The 19,052-nt window shown below is 40.1% G+C and overlaps 1 protein-coding gene across 4 annotated transcripts in view; it reads left to right on the plus strand.

Annotated features, from left to right (window-relative positions):
* The window catches only part of LOC129732484 (uncharacterized), a 227,407-nt gene extending 219,372 nt beyond the window's left edge, over positions 1-8,035 (plus strand). For 2 of the 4 annotated variants that reach the window (XM_055693392.1, XM_055693391.1), the window contains one exon: positions 6,287-8,035. In XM_055693392.1, coding sequence (XP_055549367.1) covers positions 6,287-6,411 — 125 coding nt within the window. In that variant the 3' untranslated portion in view covers positions 6,412-8,035. The remainder of the gene's footprint in view (positions 1-6,286) is intronic. The other 2 variants (XR_008729272.1, XR_008729273.1) reach the window with 2 other exon arrangements.
* Positions 8,036-19,052: the final 11,017 nt, after the last annotated feature.

Here is a 19,052-nt window from a genome sequence, read left to right on the forward strand (position 1 = left end):
GTCGGTGCGCCTGAGTAGTCTAGTTTGCCATGCGTACTGGTCGGTCAGCAGCAATGATATAATTAATATTATGCACTTCACAAGCACGATATACTCTGCCTATAATCGCATACCAGTCCCATATTGGTTTTCATCGTTTTTGAGTTAAATATCGGATTCCATCTATTTCTTGCTCTATTATCGATTAAGGAAACGAAAAAGTATGTTTTATTTGAAAAAAGTCGGAAAAAAATGTGAGGTCAAATTGTCCCATCTTGAGAATAATCGCATATCAGTCCCACCAAATGTTTTTCCTGAGTAGGGCCATATTTTTTCTACAATCCATATAATTGATACTTGGTACTGTTTTCTCAAGCTTTTTACTGTTAAAAATTTCCAAATAATTAATAATTGCAAGGTTATTTTAAATAAATTCCACACAAAAGATAATTTTAAGTAGACACTGAAACTGCAACTTTTTCTGAAAGTTCATTCCCGAAGGGTTATTGGTTTCGTCAATCAGAGGGATAAACCTTGAGCAATGCTGCTTTCTGCAAGGGGTTAGGTAATTTTCTGTGGATTATCTGCTCACTTCAAATAATTATTCAAGTTAAAATTGTCAGAACTCAGAAATTTTTAGTTGCTTAGCTAAAAACAGCTTGTATCTCTTTTCATCGCCGTCGTCTTCCGTCAAGTCATTGTTGTAATGAATTTGGAAACTTCCCTTTCTCAATACCACTTTTCCAATATGCTTAATGCACGGGCTAATGCGGAATAATTTTATTCAGCAAGTATTTCGAATTCGAAACACTGAAGACATAAGAAAGGATATTAATCAGTAGCATATCCAAGAATTCAACCTTATATTTTGCTTTTTCAACGACGACCTTAAAGTCGGGGTAAGTAATGGGTGGATGTTTCCGCCATTCTCCATGCAGAATATTTAGACGTTGTCTGCGGCCATAAACGTCTGCCCATATTCAAAATACTAGAGAAAAATATGGAGTAGTACACCGAGTGGTTGAGAGTGAGACTAATAAGCGATTATTTTGCTGCTCGATGGCCTAAATAATCGCATATTAGTCTCTTCCATATTTTTCATTGTAATTTACGCGACAAAGGCAACTCTTCAATGAAGAAGTTATGATTGAGATCTATTTCATTACATCATGACGAAAAAATTAGAATAGCCCACCCCAAACAGGAGAAATATCCAAAACAAAAAAACATCTTCAAGCGCTGTTTTCTCAACTTGATGATTTTCCAGATGGGACTGATATGCAATTATAGGCAGTATTATCGTATCCGTACCACGTCACTTCTATGCAAAAACGCTCTAACGTCACTTTTTATTCTTGATATTTCTCAGTTATTTATCAACCTTTTTTAAAACGGCAACAAACATTTACAAGGTGGCAACCTATACTATAGTAATCCATAAAAAAATGAAATTGGAAAATTTGGCGCTTACGTCAAAACGCCAGCCCACGGCAGTGTAGATAACTCTACTGCGATGAAATCTGATTTTTTGTGTGCATTCATACGTGGAAAAATATGCAGTCAAATATCACGGACTGTACGACCCATATATGATGAAAGATAACTTGAACTGGTTATGTCATGAATTTTATACAATTTCGATTGAAACTGGATGTTTATACAATTTTGTATTGCCATTTTTATACGATTTCTGGTTATCTGGGAAAACTTCAACTCCCCCCTGGAAAAAAAACGTAGCATTCGATTTGCCCCCCCTCCGGTTTTGAGAGAAACATACAAAAATACAAGTGACAACATAAAAAAATACTTGAAAAAAAAAATCACCGCATCTAATTTAATTTATTTATCACTTATACACTAGAGACAGCATTCCTTTGGATGTTAACTATGCTATGGATTAATGTTGTCTACTTCGAAGAGATTGTGTTTTTGTACGAGGAGGAAAGATGTTTATACAACTTCGTGTGATCTATGTCTGTAGAAAAACACAGAAAATATTCCGAAATTCGCGAAAGAAACTAATCGTTGCATAATACATAATACGCTTCAAAAACCATAAACACTGCTTTATTCACGAATGCGACAAAGATAGTGAAATGTATCCCAAAGTTCTTTGCGGAAGCTGCTATATTGTATACTATAGTATGTTTTAACCATCTAGAAAAAAACACCAGGAATAAAACATTTGAGTTTTTATTAACCTTTGTAACAAAAAAAAAGAAATCAGACCGATAAAAAACAATTTACAACTGTTGACGTATTTTATCAAGTATACACTCCCCCAACAGTTATGGATCTCCCACAATTACGGATCACTTTTTTGTTTCATGTTATTTGACTCAGTTAAAAAAACTGTTTGAAGGCATGTAGCATTTTTGCAGTAAAACATACCATATTCGCTAGCTTTGAACACAGAAAACATCGTTTTTATTCCAAGATAGATGCGTTTTTTATAAGCGTATAATATTGTCATCTACAATCTTTCAAAATATTTATCGTTTTTCTCAATCAACGTAAGTAGCGCGCTCCTCATTCATAAGGTTTCTATGTAATAGCTAATTCTCGTGCAAAAAATAGCTGATACACAAAAATGAAGGTGAGTTCTTCACGATTCATCAAAGTATTGATGGTTGAAAGCGATTTTTCTATAAAAATAAGTTATTTTCTAAATGTTCCATGATAGGGACCAAGCCAAGGTAGTTTCTCACAATTATGAATCACTTCGATTCAAATATGATTTTAACCAGTTAAAACACCCTATCAACTTATATTGGGTTCTAAAACGGAAGCTGAACAGTGTTGAGTCTTTGAAAAATACGGGAAGACGGGAAGGCTACGTAAAGCGGCAAAAAGTTATGATGTACCATATGTATAAAACATGGAAACAAATACTCAATCAAGTGAAAGATTACATATTTCTGTAACTGAAAACATTTATAGATTACTTTTTTTACAATAAAATTGGCCATAAATGATTGTTTTAAATTCATACATCTTTTAAAGTGATCCATTATTATGGGAGGACTGTAATATTTATAAATTATTGCAAGTGATTCGGTTAAAAGTAAAAATTTTTGATTAAAGAAACGCAGGTAATTGAAATGGAACTCAATTGTCTTCAAGTTGATGTTACACGATTTGTATAGATTACCAATCAAATAAAAAAAATTAGGTTGAAAAAACGCTAAAAATTTAAATCAATTTTATTCAATTTTCCCCAGATAGATTTTTTTAAAACCGGCCGATTTTGAAATGTAAGGACCCAAACTAACTTTTGGTGAAAGAAATCCGAGGTACATTAAACTATGACAATCCGGTATTTCGGACACACCGTGCGCTGCACTTACTAGCTTTGAACACACACACGCGTACACACACATACGCACTCGTAAATATGTATATACTGTTGCATCATTTACTTTAGACATTTCAGCGCGACACCATGAACAACATGCTTATGTTAAAACATGTTCAGACTTGTTTACACATGAACATACATAAGCAGATCTCTACTAGTTGGTGTATTGCTCTTGTGTGTTCACGAGCATATTTTCATAACGATTTGAATTTTCAGATGTTATGTTAAAGGCGCTAAACCCTAAAACTCGTGCCCTTAAATAAGCCTTCAGTTTTTTCCCCCCAGCAGATTATTTTGGCCCCATAGTAACTTTTTCTCGTCTCATCGGAACCTTTCGAACCATATAATGAAGGGAACATATTCTAAGCAGCTTTAGGAACCGCCTGTGTATTGAGACGAAATACTTGAAATGTGTTGGGTGGAATTCGAACAGAAGTATCAATCTGTTCTCTATCTTTTTCTCTGTGAGAACTTGTTTTCAGATTGTAGAACTAGGTTAGCAAACTTTAACAATAATCAATTAAAGCTACCAATCGAGGGACACTATTCCAATCACCCCGAACCTATTTTTAGCAGTTTTCCCTCTGTTTCGCAGGCGTTTTTTTCAGCACCCGAAGTGGCTCCTGAATGGCTGCAATATAGGTCGATTTGTCTCGAATGATGATTTCTGTATGATTTCTTTGTGGTTAACGGTATTTCGTATATTCATAAGACAGCTAGACAATCAAAGTTTTCGTTTCCATCATTGAAATTGTCGATATTGATCAAAATCCAGGAGTAAACTCCTGCTTTCTTCGACTGATTAAAATAGGCGCTACTGCTTAAGCCGTTCCCTACCTGCATCGGTATTCACCAGAATACCAAAATCGTCCAGTCTACTTTTCCGTGAAAATTAAATTATTATTTAATAATGTACCGCATACTATACCATTCAATTATTTCGAAAACTTGTGGTTCAGTCATCCTCACAACCATCATTAATCACAGGAAAAGACAAAGAATGCCTGTGACAACGTTCCGCAGTTTCAATAATAACTTGCATGACCAGTTATTCACTCTTTTGTTATCGGATTTCAGTATGCAACATCATTGCCAAATCCCTTAAACATGATTTTTTTCTATTTTTTCATGCTGGTATGCGAATTGATACATGTACACGCAAAAGTTCGAGCTTTAATTAACCAATATGTCCTCTCAAAATGCACAATGATTACTCTGACTTCACACAAAAAAATGTGTGATATGCGTTACGCAACAGTTGTACATTGAATCCATTGACAGAAATCGAAATCAAAACGATGGACCATCCCTAGCAGCCATTAGCGATCTTTTTTTGCCAAAGAATTAGCTGACGCGCTGATGACGGTAGCGTAGAACTGAATGCTTATGAAAAAAAAAACAAAGTCATAGTTAAATGCGTGTTGTTTTGAACAAATCTAATGTCTTTTGAATTGTTAATGATTCAATGATGTTTCTAAATGTTCGGAATTATACATCAATCAGATAATATTTCCATTCATTTAGTTAGTACCCAACCTATCAGTTTTGACTGTTCTACCTCAAAGGCTGGTATAGCCTGCTGAACACAAACTGATACTTTATAAGTGTAGTGGTTTGGACGCCTAATACATTCAAAATACGCTAGGTCATCAAATGTGTCATGTCTTGTACTACAAACATTCGTTGTACAGGTTTCAATCTTAATCATTGGGTGTGCTAATTCCGCACAATATTGACGTGGTTTCGCACTGTTCAACTTTTGAGTGTATGTTGAAAAGTATCAACTTTAGGTATTCTGATTAAATAAAGCCATTAATAAGTTTTTCCATTAGTTTCAACGTAAACGACAGATAGCTAATTAGGTTATATGATTGGTTAGACTCGTTTTAACCTTTTTCGTGGGTTTATCGAACTTCCCGCCAACTTTGTAGGATATGTTTCAACCGCAAACTAGCACCAAACAATTCAGATACCTAAAGAGGAAGTTGAACATCCTGTGCTCACTTGAACAATGACAGGAAGGATTGCATCATTACCTGGTGATTTATATGGCTCAGACATACTTATTTCCTATGAGTAAAACTACGACTTTGCTAGATCCTGAATGTGATCTGTGGTCATATTTTGTCTAGTTGCAATATCATCGGGTACGTTGAAATCATATATGCTGGTACTTTCGGATTAGGAATGCGTTATTATATTGGAGTACTTTGTTACGTTTGTTCAACAGAGTTCTTTCAGAACTAGTCAAGGTCCTAAGAAGTGATTTGTTAAACATTCAAATATTTGACAAAAAGTTGTCAAATAAAATTATACACTTAGCTCTTATAACTCGAAATTTCGAAAATGTCATATTTCGCCACATGTCATGAAACTCAAACTTTCTATTTGAATTTTGTCATATTTGATCTAGAGATTTTTCTTCGGGCATGTTGTTAAACATATCTGTTTCAATTTTATATTCTATAAATCGACTTTCTGTATTTTTCTCCGTGCACATCAACTGCAGTACAAAAAAAAATAACTGTTGACTATAGAAATATTGTTGTACATGTTAGTAAATTTATTAAATGACTTTTTGATACAAAGAATGCGAAAAAGCTTATATTGGTTAACCATTTCGTTACTCAAATATGTTTTTTTTAATTCAATGACTTTTTCACTTGGCGGCCATGTCCTGAAAAAAATAAAATTTATGCGATTTCATGAAACCAAACGATTCCAACAGAAGACTTCTTTATGGAAACCCACCACCTTCATCCGTGCACGACCAATTCGGTTGACCACCGGAAAGAATATAGACACCCATTAATTTCCTCTTATTTATTATTCAACGTGCGCAAAACTGGGCTCAATTTTGTTTTAATAATAGTTCAAATCACGTATCACGCCAATTTTACTGGCCATACTTATATTCTTTTCCTCTTTCGCTTCTCGCATCGTTCACAGGTGAAAACCCGGCGGCCATGCAGCACGGTGACCACGGTAATGCCGTCCTGGCTGCTGCCCACCTCCACTTACTGGCGACAATTGTAACATATCACGTCATTAATTCGTTATTATGTGCTCATTAAAAGTGTACCCGCAAAAACATGAAATCGTGCAGCCCAATCTGCATCTGGAAGAAGAAAATGACAGGTGCGGCTGTAAAACGTAAATCATTTTTTAAACACTTCGGTTCGAGCAAACCAAACAACCCAATATTTTCTCCCACCCACAACTTTTCACAGGAGGATGCGATGTCGAACGGTGATTCTGGTATGGGCGGTATAAATAATCTGTGAACATCGCTGCAGGTGCAAAGACACCATGAGATATGGTAATGACAATTGCAAACATAAATCATGTGTACCAAGCAGGAGAAAATCCCTTGCCACATAACGTGGCAAAAAACGCGAGAAGAGAAAAAAGTTGTTCGAATCGGAAATTCACAACGGAACCCATAACGATTACACCACCCCCAAATAGCAAATGACTGAGCGGGTTAAAAAATATTTTGAACTGATATTTGAATATTAGTTTGAAAATTAGTTTGAAAATTAGTTTGAACACTTAGATCACAGGTTTAACCCACATTTTATGAGCTACAGCTGCACATACAATCAAAGGTCCGTTTCAATCAGAATATGATTTCCATACCAAAATAATCTGTTTCGCACAGTAAAAAGGGATTTTTTTTGCAACTGTATCAAATAGTAAGTATTTGATTCGCTTAGTTGACTGCTAATGCAAACCCAATTTCCTAAACCAGTACAACACCAGTACTGCATCAGCTCTCCAGCTTAGTTAGGAGCTCTGAGCCTGTATATACCAATTGGTTTTTTTTTTTTTGCAAATGTAGCATAAAACAATAATGTGAAACAAAAAGAAACTAAAGCAAACTGCACAACTATCAATCAAACCGTACAGTACGAAGTGCTGCTCTCCGCTCCACCACAGCTGTGGATTTTGATCCATCAAAATAGAAAAATCTCTTAGTAATTGTTACTCACCTTGGATGGAAACTGTATAGAAGTAAAACTAACACGGTCGGCCACTTATGACAGGAGTTAGTCAACTCGGCACTAAAATATATATGAGCATCTTTCTACGAAGCTACGGGATTCTTTTACTCCTATTCTCCACTTTAAACTACAAAACATTATCCCAAACCAACTGTTGTAAAAACATACAAGAAAAAACAAAATGGAAATTGTAGCTTCCGTAGTGGAAAGACAACTGTTGAATAAACTGAAGGTAGGATTAGTTAAATGAAAACAGTCAGCTGAGCGGCAGCGGTAAAAACTGCATCGATGTCTGCCGTAGATTAATTTAATTAATTAAACTAAAGCGAGCAAAACCTATCTACGTAAGTGTAAAATTGTAAATACGAATGTCGGTGTAAAATAAAATTGGAAAAAAATACAATTGGACAAAATGTTACGTTACCCTGACCGAATGTACATTAATGTTCACCAGTTGGCAACAAGAACCAGCAGTATAAACAAAACACAATACACCGAATCGATTCAATGTTGGATTATCGAGAATGATAATGGATACGATGCAACAAGCATAATTTATAAAAGAAAACAAACCAAGCAAAAAAATGAATAACACACAAACATCCATACACACAGACACACAGACACACACACACATACACACAGATACGAACATGAAACTCTCGTTTTAATAAAAATATATTTGGATTAAAAATAGACAATCTGTTTTTTCTCTGTTGTTAGTTTGATATCACATTCCAATTAATTTGATCTTCCAGCTGATGGTAAGTTATGGCTCGCAGCCGGTGTGGTAAATTATTCGCTCAATAACCAAATGGTTTGAAATCGATACATAATTGTGCCCTGAGGAATGAATGGAATATACAAAAAAAAATCAAACATCCGAAGCCTTCGTGCCCGAGGGGTTAGCCTTCGTGTTATCATTAAAGTAATTGTCAATCAATCTTACTGATTATATTTTTGTGGTGACGACCTGTCGTTATCGGTCCACTATCCAATTTGAAATACGTTTTCTCATTACTCTTTTTTTAGAGGTTTTTTTTCGCAAGGTCATTTACTAAAATTAACAAGTTAAAAGAGGGAGAAATTTTTGAAAATTTATCTGATTCAGCATCCTAGCCTAGCCGAAGCGATACGAAGACAATATAAGTTTCTTAAAACACTAAATCATGAAAATTATCTAATATTGGGCTTTAAAGCAATCAAATCAAAAAATTTTTTTTTGTCAGCTAGGTTTGAGTTTAGACCAACTTGCTTGCCCGTCACGTTGGAAAAATATTTCAGACATTAGTTGCTCCTTTCGCATCGGATTGATGAATGACGAAAATGCACTTGGCGGAGGGTTTACAGAGGGCTTCTTTCGTGAGCCTGTGCGCAAGGGCCAGTACGGATCCGCAAGGTGACACCTGCAGCATCTGTTCTTCATGTTAGGGGCGGCTCAAACAGCGTCTGATTCGGAGCGGACTGTTGAAATATAAAATGCGGTGTCTCTAGTAGCTCTAGTAAGGCAGCACGCCGAAAAATTAAAAACTATGAACAATCAGGAATTGAAGACGAACCGGAACAAGCGGCAACGTACTAGGCAACGAAATAAGGTCGACGATTGGAATTAGCTAGAATTCCGCCAGCGATGCGTCAACTTCGCAGCTTCCCGAGGACTGGTAGTCCGAAGTACCTTCTTTTCTCGAAAGGGCACCCACTAATCCACCTGGAAATCACCTGTCCAACATACAGCAAACCGAATCGACGGCCGATTTTTCTCAGACCTACCTAGTTTGCGCCCCAAACTGTCGACCGCGACATCGCCGAGCCCTGCGGCAGAAGCGGAGCAGGAGTCAGAGAACCAGCAGCCATGCTTGTCATTCTACTCAGTATGTGGAAAGAGCGGAGAAAAAAAATCACCACGCACTCCTCTTCCAGTATGTGCCTGCGTGCAGCAATGCTTTCACCACACTGTTTTTTTTTTCTGCACTCCGAAGTGTCTCTAAACCAGTTACAGAGATACAAACACACTTTCAGCTCACCCCACATCTGAGAGAAACAAGAGGGATGAATCACTCTAAAGAAAAAACGAAGAAGTACACCATAGTGTACACTGGCGAGAAAACAATTTTCCAAAAGTGTAGTCCTCGTACAGGGACACAGCAACAACGAATTCGACATAAGTAAACTCGACCGGCACGAGCAACTCAGTCCATAGTACACCACAATTCATTGTCTCTCAAGAGAGAGATTTCAGATTCCATTACGGTGCTTTTTGGAAGCTCGCCAAATACACATGGTTCGTCGTTCTTGTGTAGCATGTGCGTTGATTCGCTTTCCAGTGTGAGAGCACTTGTTTTCGCAGTGAAAGATATTCTCCTACACTGAGAACTCCTACATATTTTCTAAGGAGAAAAGACAAGCCTGCCAGCAACAGATGACAGAGTACCAGCCCTCGATGTTCTTGAAGTTCTGAGTGAGATCGGGAAACTGAAGAACAACAAAGCTGCAGGCAAAGATGGACTTCCGAGCGAACTATTTAAACATGGGAGATGTGCGCTGGCAGCAATGGGTCATTTCCAGGATTTGTGAATAGTAAAAACTGCCTGACAAGTGGATGGAGGGAGTCGTCTGCCCCATCCACAAGAAAGGCGACAAGCTGGAGTGCCGCAACTACTGGGAGCCCGTGCCACCACATACCAGATCTTCTCAATCCGACAGATCTTACAGAAATGTTACGAGTACAACGTGCCCACACATCATTTCTTCATCGATTTTATGGCAATCTATGATACAGTCGATCGAGAACAGCTATGGCAGATCCTGCACGACAACGGATTTTTGGATGAACTGATTCGATTGATCAAGGCCACCATGGCGCAAGTGATATGCTTACGCACGATTAAAAGCCGAAGCCGGACGAATTAGACTGTGAATAAATGCATCGAAAACAAAATATATGTGAGCTAGAGGCTCCAAGGAGTACAACGTCAGCCTCCCAACTCAAGTCTCTGTAGACGGCGATGAGCTTGAGGTAGCCGAAGAGTTCGTGTATTTGGGGTCACTGGTTACCATCGCCAATAACGCCAGCAAAGAGATCAAGAGACGCATCCAGGCTGGAAGTTGTGCCTACTTTCCACTTCAGAAGACACTTCGATCGAGTCGATCGACGACGCACGAAGTTGACGCTGTACAAAACCCTGATAAGACCGGTAGTCCCCTACGAAATCGAGACAACATCTGGCTGGCTTCTCGCGGAGGACCTTAACGCTCTAGGAGTGTTTAATCGTAAGGTGCTGGGAACCATCTACGGTGGAGTACGGACGGACGACGGAGAATACGACGGCGCATGAACCATGAGCTGCACGCGCTGCTTGAAGAGAATAGGTTGCGGTGGACCGGTCACGTCGCAAGAATGCCGGACGACAACCCTGTGAAATCACTACTCTTCAGCAACCACCAGAAACAGAGGAGCGCAGCGTGCACGATGGCTCGACCAGATCGAAAGAGTTTTACGAGTGATGAGACGCCTGGGAAACTGAGGAAACACAGCCCAAAACCGAGCAACATGGCGACAACTTCTTGACACAGCACGAGCCACCACGGCTCTTGTCTGATTAATCGTCATCATCAAACATCTGACACAACTGAACCTGAAGGACTTGTATGCAGCACAGCAGCTGCTATACGAAGCAGCCTTCGAGTTGTTTTTGGATATCGTCATCGTATCGGACCCACAACGCATCACTTTCAGAATCGGGAAATGGGTTGAGAATATGTAGATCTAATATGGCGGTCATATAGACGACGAGAAGATTCCCGGTTCAGGGGATTGTGTCAACCTCAAACGAACGAAACGCGGTGGCCAAGATGAATGGAGTATTATATGGTGGCTGTTATGCTCCGCCATGTTGATTGATAGGTTCACCCAGATGGTTGATTGAATAACCACGGACCTGACGGGCCTAACACCGTTAGTGGTGGCGAACGACTTCAACGCTTGAGTTATTGAGGGGGTTAGTCGCTGTACGATCTAGAGAAGCTGTATCTTGTGTGCTTTAACAAAGCTCAACCTAGATCTGGTCAACATTGAGACCAGAACATTCAGCGAGAATGGTGCGAAGTCGATCTACGACGTGACGTTCTCCTGTCTAGGACTAACCCCGAGCTAGAGGGTAGACTACAGCGACGACTAGTCAATTTGCTATAGTATTGCCCAAAACGTAACACAATAAGCGACGGGTGAAGTCAACACTCCAACAATTCGCGGATGAAAAACATCGCAGCTCGTTGTCATGGTATTCGGGGAAGTATTGAGAAGAGAGCGCCTTTGAGGGCAATCAACTCCGCCCGAGTGCTGACCAATTAGTTACTCAACTATCGCGGGCGTGCCTCCGTACAGAACGAAGGATACAACGTGCGCGAACCGAAGAACGTAGGCCTAAGCGCCTGTAGCATTCGGATCTGCAAGATCGGTCTGGTGATTCGGCTTCCGGAATAGTTTACGCTAAATGATATTTTCTTCGTCACCAAGACGGTGGATGTAGAACTTCAGGCAAGAGAGATGCGTTCAATAGCGCCAGTCAGGAGTCCATAACGCACACACTAAGGGCATCCTCGTACCGGTACTACTAAGATTTTGGAAAATTACTCTGGAGAATCGAGTACAAGTTTACTACACGAAGAAAGGTCAGAAGTGCGTCAGAATAACTGCAGGAGCACCACAAGGTTTCATCCCGGGCCGTCGTTGTGGAATATCATTTATGACGGGATGTTGAACCTAAAGCACCCTGTGGAAGTTATAGTCGACGATTTTGCAACTTTAGTGACGCCTCAATTCACCTACACGCCAGTAATATCAATCTGCCAATCTTCAGGTCTATGGATGTCCATGGGCTTTTCGATTAACACAAATAGAACACAAATTCACATATTAGACTCCAGTAGTTCTTCCGTTCTGTTATTGGTAGGCACAGCCTTCATGCTACCAGTAATGTTAATAGCATGAGGTTGGTGAACTTCGTTGCAGCCACGCTGAAGCAATCTGAAGCACATTCTTTTAACGAAAAAATATCCGGAAACACACATGGCAATACTCTGGTGGCGAAGCCTACTCTCAGATTGGCACTATTTTGTTTAACGGTCGGCAACCCGGCGTTTGACTCACCAAAAAGTTGATACATCTTAGAACAATTCGCGCCCGGCCAAGAAATACAAGTCAAGTATTTCGAGGACGATAGAGTTTGACATTGCTTGGTTGTCAGTTGACGGAGTTACACTTGAAGCAGATTTGTGGTCTTGGTTGGACACCTGAAGGAACAGTGCAGTGGAGCAGCATCCATGATACGGTCAGCAAAGCCGTATTCACAAGGGCCAATCCCTTAGACCGCCCTTTTTTTGAGGTGGCGGGGAGATCTGCTAACAGACACCTGAGAAGAGAACTCAGAGTGTGGGGATGAGACTAGGGGAGATGGGGTATTTACACTCCCCAGACACCTACTTATACCAGAAACCTACTGTTGCAATAGACGTTTACTATAATATTCTTCATTAAAGCTGCAAAAAATGTCTTTTAATAACAGCTGCCTGGTTTGTTAACGTTTTCATAGGAAATGGCTTTACCAAAAATTGTACTGACATCACACTTTCCGAGCGAAAATAATCAGATTTTCGATGAACGGGTAGGATAAGAATGTAACCCTTTAATAATGTAACCCTTTGATGATAGCAGCGATACCGAAAGTAGAGCGGCGGGTATTCTAACTAAAACTATAAAAACAAGTATCGCTGCAATGATAACTCCCGTAGATTAGCCTCCTAGCGGACTAATTCTTTTGAAGGTTTAAGTCTTCACTATAAGTAAAGTTACTAGTTCAAAGTTGAAGATGCAGGAGTTAACGCAAAATCTTTCTTGCAACATTGCCCAATCAGAGCAGGACACGTCTGGGAATGCGTTCGGAGTCTTAGTAAAATAGGTTCGATAGAGAAAGCCTGATATTAGGGACTTCATTCTTGTGACACCTTTAAGACAGCGAAGATAGCAACTGTATAAATCCGTTTTGAGTCAGAAGACTCGTAAGCATACCGAGAGTTAAATAGTTTAAAAAAAAAAGTTTAAGTTTAAAAGTTTAAAAAAAAAAGTGAGATGAGACGAATCGAATATGGATTTTTATAGCGGAAACTAATCAAAAATTTTCGAGTTTAGGTTTTTGCATTGTTGTGCGATAGTGCCACAGATATTACCGTAGCCTTAGCGTAGGCTACTCGATAGGTAACAACCTAAGATTATAACCAATTGGTAACGTACTAAGAACGTGTGTTTTCGCCTGAAGAACCTTCAGGCGAAGGTTTTTATTTTGGGCTCGACCAGGTACGATTTATCCGTGACGAACACCAATCCCCCGCGCCCTGCCACCGGCGCTAGACACGTGTTGGCTCTGAGTCGTTCCTTGGCGGTTCCCAAGTCGAACGAGGTCCACGTGGGAACCTGTTACCGTATCGTCATCACTCATTGGCGGAGATCACCGACAGACGACCCTCCGGAAAGGAATTGTGCCAGAAAAATAGCGTGAGCCACGGGGTGAGTGGTTCCTCGGAAGCCACCGAGTCGAACTAGGCCCGCATGTTGATCCAGCCGTCAGCGGAAATCAACGGCGCCCGATGCGACGTCGAAGGCTAAGCCACCATTGTAACGAAACAGGTAAGATCGATCCAATTTACAATCAGAATAACGTGCACGTTTAGGGCGATAGGAATAGTCAGTAAAATAAACAGGGTTATGCTCAGAAGACTTATTGAACCATTTTAACTACCTGTTGGTTGAGCGGGAAAAGATTCACTAGTATCAGGTTTTGGTTTCCGCGGTTTTCTTTCGCGATTTTGTGATTTTGGTAATCCTTACCTGACCTGCCCTGAGAGGACTAGCCGGGCCGGGAATTGAACACGCCTTTCCGCAGTACGGTTTCTTCGTACTGGCGCTTAAGCGGAGGGGTTTTCAAAAGGGTAGTTGCGTGAGGAGTTTGCCGATTTTGCGGACATAGTTAGAAAAAGTCAGCCGTAAAAATAACTATGATTTAGTGGCTTTAGCTGCCGAGTTTCTACTTCTTCGCTTCGCAAGCTACCAAACTGTTACATTTTGGCGCCCAACGTGGGGCTCGAAAACTTAGATCTCTCTTATTTGTTGATTTTTCCTATTATTAACCTCTAATTAGAGGGCTTTGAGTTTAGTTTTATTATTATCTTGTATTACCTTTTTAGAATTAGAATTAAGCATTTCCTTTGAAGGAAAGGAGTTTTTTTCTCGATTTTAAGTACAGTTTCATTTATTTTAGTTACATAATACGCTTATTCCTGTTTTCCGCCTATCATTTCCATTATACTTCCCAAAAAAAAAAAAAAAACCGATCAAGAAAATATTTTTACAGTAGCCAGAACAATTTGGCATCCACAATGTATGATTATAAGGCAGATGACTTAGAAGGTGATGAAATTCTATACGAGTTGGAGATTAGAGGTCAGTGCATGAATGAAAACCTATCTATTGCTCAGCTTAGGAGAGATTTGCGTCATTGGTTGAAGCATGACAGGACAAATAATCCAACATACGCAACAGATCTGTTAATTGAGGATGAATTGCAGACGATTACCCCGAAGTTAAAGGAACTGAAACAATTAATTTCTATTCGCCCGACCAGTAAGGCTCGGTCGCGATTAATCCATTTGAGGAATCGAATTTCTCGCGCTAATGCTTCAGACCAGATCGCATCAAGTACGAGATTAAAGTTGTTAAATGAAGTAGAGATCCTTTTAAGTCAGTATTTCGGTTATGGCTCGGTATCGATACCTGCTAGTTGCCGGCAGATAACAACCAATGAAGAACAAACATCGACGCGCGTATCTGAAGATGTAAACCCTTCAAATATTGTGATAAGAGACGGAAACTTTTTTGTACTAGACCCGTCGTTGGTCAATTTCCATGCAAACAATTTAGTGAATTTCCCCCCATTCGGCTTTCCAAGACAAAGTAATTTGGCGAATGTAGGCCGCGTACCCATGCGTTTTCCTGCACAGGTTCTCGAAGTGAATAGTTCAGCCTTGGCCTCGGCGGTGCGAGAGGCAAACAGTGAGTCGGACGCAGGATCAGGAAACAATCAGTAATGCTCGTTCAACCGAGCGCCAACCAGTCCCCACGGGTGCGCGACCCCGAGGCGCGCACGATCAACAGAAAGGTAGTACTACCACCCAAATTCGAACCTCTCTGGGATCAATATCTCCGGATCAGGCTACTCGAATCGCTATTAGTAGGACTAGCTCCCCGACTAGACTAAGATCGGAAAACGTTCCAAGAATCCCTCAGTTTGAATTCCCAGAACCAAACGAAAACATCGGGAAAGAATTCCCGGTATCGGTAGGTAGTCACAGCCCTCCGACTTTTAGATCGGAAACCCATCAGAATTCGTCGCGTCGCGATCATGATAGTACTCCAATTAATATGGACGCGTTCACTCGCGCACTAAATGAAATTCGATTTCAAAATTCTTCACAGAACGAACCAGGAAAAAATCACCCACCGAATGAACAATCTTTGTCAGACCGCGTTGATTTTGGGGATGAGATAAGATCATTAGTAAGAGTTCTTGTCCGCGATACCGTAGTAGACTACTTCAATGAGATGGACCAATTGCCAACCCCAACTCTGGCATCTCACAGGTCAAGCAATCTAAATATACCGCGACACACTCAAAGCTCGGCCGATTTTCAGCCGTTCAACAATGTGTCAGCAGGGAATAGCGTTCCGAATAGACAATTTCACGCTGGAAATAATATTTTTGGAGGTGCTAACAACGCTCAGGGTTCGTTTCGAAATAATCAGATGCAAGATCAGTATTTCAATACGGGTTTGAGAACAAAAATTGAAAAGTGGCAAGTTCAATTCAGTGGCGATGCGAAATCACTTTCCGTTTCAGATTTCGTTAGACAGATAACCATTTTGGCAAAAGCCAATCGGGTTTCTGGCGAACAATTGTTGCAACAAGCATACCTGTTCTTTTCAGGAGAGGCAAGGAAATGGTACTTTACCTACTATGAGAAATTCCAGACTTGGGATCATTTAGTATACTATCTTAATTTGAACTTTGAAAATCCTAATAAGGACAAAACGATTGAAGATGCAATCAGGGAACGCAAGCAGAGAGGGAACGAACGTTTCAGTCAATACCTGGCAGACATGGAAAGATTATTCCAAAGCCTTCCGTATCATACCAGCGAGAGGGATAAACTAAAATGGGTTTACGAGAACATGAAAATGTCATATAAAAGGCGGTTGGCATTAACCCCTGTCCAGACACTAGGACAGCTTACAGAATATTGCTACAGTTTCGACAGTTTAGAACCAAGCCTGTTTGCACCGATCAACCAAAAGACTTACCCAATAAATATGGTTGAAACTAAAGAATCAGATGACTCTAACCATGAATCGGACGAAGAGGTTAATGCTATCTTCAAATCCAGAAAATTTAAAAACCCCCAACCGAAAAATGCAGAAGAGCCAAAAGACTTACGGGAGAATCCAAACATCCACTTGAGTGGTTGCTGGAATTGTCGAGAAGAAGGCCACTGGTACACCAACTGCCCTAAACCTCGCGCCGTTTTTTGTTATGTTTGCGGTGAACCTTCGTACACCGTCAAAACCTGCCCCAAGAGGCATTTTTCACGATCACAATCTCCAAAAAACTAGAAGGCGGGACGACCAAGTTGCAGTCGTCCCTCAAAAACTTCAATTACTTCAATCGGATCCTGCAAATAAATACCAGTCCAACGCGATGTCCTCATGCAACTGTAGAAATTTTCGGAGAGAAGATTATTGGTCTTCTCGATTCCGGAGCAAGCATATCAGTCATAAGTAAAGTTGACCTATTGAATCGACTCAACCTTAAGATAGTCGAAAATAAGATACAGGTCCACACAGCTAATGGTTCACCACTTACTTGTCTTGGTTTCGCATACATTCCATATAAGTTCAACAATCAAACGAAGGTCCTTCCCACAGCCGTCATTCCAGAGATCTCTAAAGATCTCATCCTTGGGACCGATTTTTGGAAAATATTTGATATCAAGCTTTCGTTAGAGGGTCAACCAAAATTCAATACTTACGCATTTAGAAACATGCCGATAAATAACGTCCTTTTCCATGTTACGGAATATGAGAGTAACAACATTTGTTGCACGTTGAAGACAAATCCAGAATTCGATGGCCCAAAAGAAGAGTCAGCAAAGGACGACAGCCTAGAAATACCTTCGATTGAAATACCGAACTCTGAATTGACTCATCCTGACGATGTGGTAACCGAACACAAGTTTTCGGAGGCCGAAAAAAGGAAATTGTTTGAGGTTGTAAAAAAATTCCCAAGAACAAATAACGGGAAAATTGGACGAACACACTTAATACAATATAAAATCGTCCTAACCAGGATCTCCATACCATAAAACACAAAAAGATACCAATATATTCGATTTCACCCAAAGTGGAGAGAGAAGTAGACAAGGAAATAGAGCGTCTGAAGGGCTTAGATTTAATCGAAGAATGCGAGAGCGACTTCGTTAACCCTCTCTTGCCAGTTAAAAAGGGGGAAAATAAATGGCGTTTGTGTTTGGATGCACGGCGACTAAATTCATTGACCAAGCGGAATGAGTATCCATTTCCTAATATGTTGCAAATTTTGTACAGGATCCAGCAGTCAAAATACTTCACAACCATCGATCTAAAGAATGCGTACCATCAGGTGTTATTACACCCAGATTCCCGAAACCTTACCGCTTTCCGGACAGCGAAAGGTTTATATCGGTATAAAACGATGCCTTTCGGGTTGTTAAACAGCGGAGCAACCCTTTCCCGACTGATGGCAAAAGTCATAGGCTTTGATTTGAGTCCAAACGTGTGGGTTTACCTTGATGACATCATCATAACCAGTAATTCTCTGGAAGAACATTTAAAGCTGCTAGAAATCGTAGCTAACAGATTACACAATGCCAACCTTACGATCAGCCTTGAGAAATCAAAGTTCTGCCAACAGATAGTGAGATATTTGGGCTTCGTATTAAGTGAGCACGGAATTTCCGTCGATGCAGCGAAAATCCAACCAATTTTGGATTATCCCGTTCCAAAATGTACCAAAGATATCCGCAGGTTACTGGGATTGGCTGGCTTCTACCAGCGTTTTATAGAAAACTACAGCGCCATCGTAACACCCTTATCAGATTTATTGAAGAAATCTAAAGGGAAATTCCGATGGACCGAGGAAGCTAACGATTCACTGGTAGCATTGAAGTCAGCTCTTACGTCACCACCAATCCTGGCAAATCCCAACTTCAATGAACCGTTTACCATTGAGACCGATAGTTCCGATATTGCAGTTGGTGCAGTATTGACGCAAGAGTTAGAGGGCAGTAGACGATGTATTGCTTATTTTTCCAAAAAGCTGTCATCAACCCAAAGAAAGTACGCCGCTACAGAGCGAGAATGCCTAGGAGTGTTAATGGCAATTGATCACTTTCGACCGTTTATTGAAGGGACTCGTTTCACCATAATGACCGACGCAATGAGCCTCACTTTTTTAAACACGATGTCTATTAATAGCAGATCACCTAGAATAGCACGGTGGGCTATGAAAATTCAAGGGATGGATATCACGTTTGTTTACAAAAAAGGCAAAGAAAACATAACTGCCGAT

The sequence above is a fragment of the Wyeomyia smithii genome, chromosome 3 (assembly GCF_029784165.1).
Source record: "Wyeomyia smithii strain HCP4-BCI-WySm-NY-G18 chromosome 3, ASM2978416v1, whole genome shotgun sequence".
NCBI classification, from domain to species: Eukaryota; Metazoa; Arthropoda; class Insecta; order Diptera; family Culicidae; genus Wyeomyia; species Wyeomyia smithii.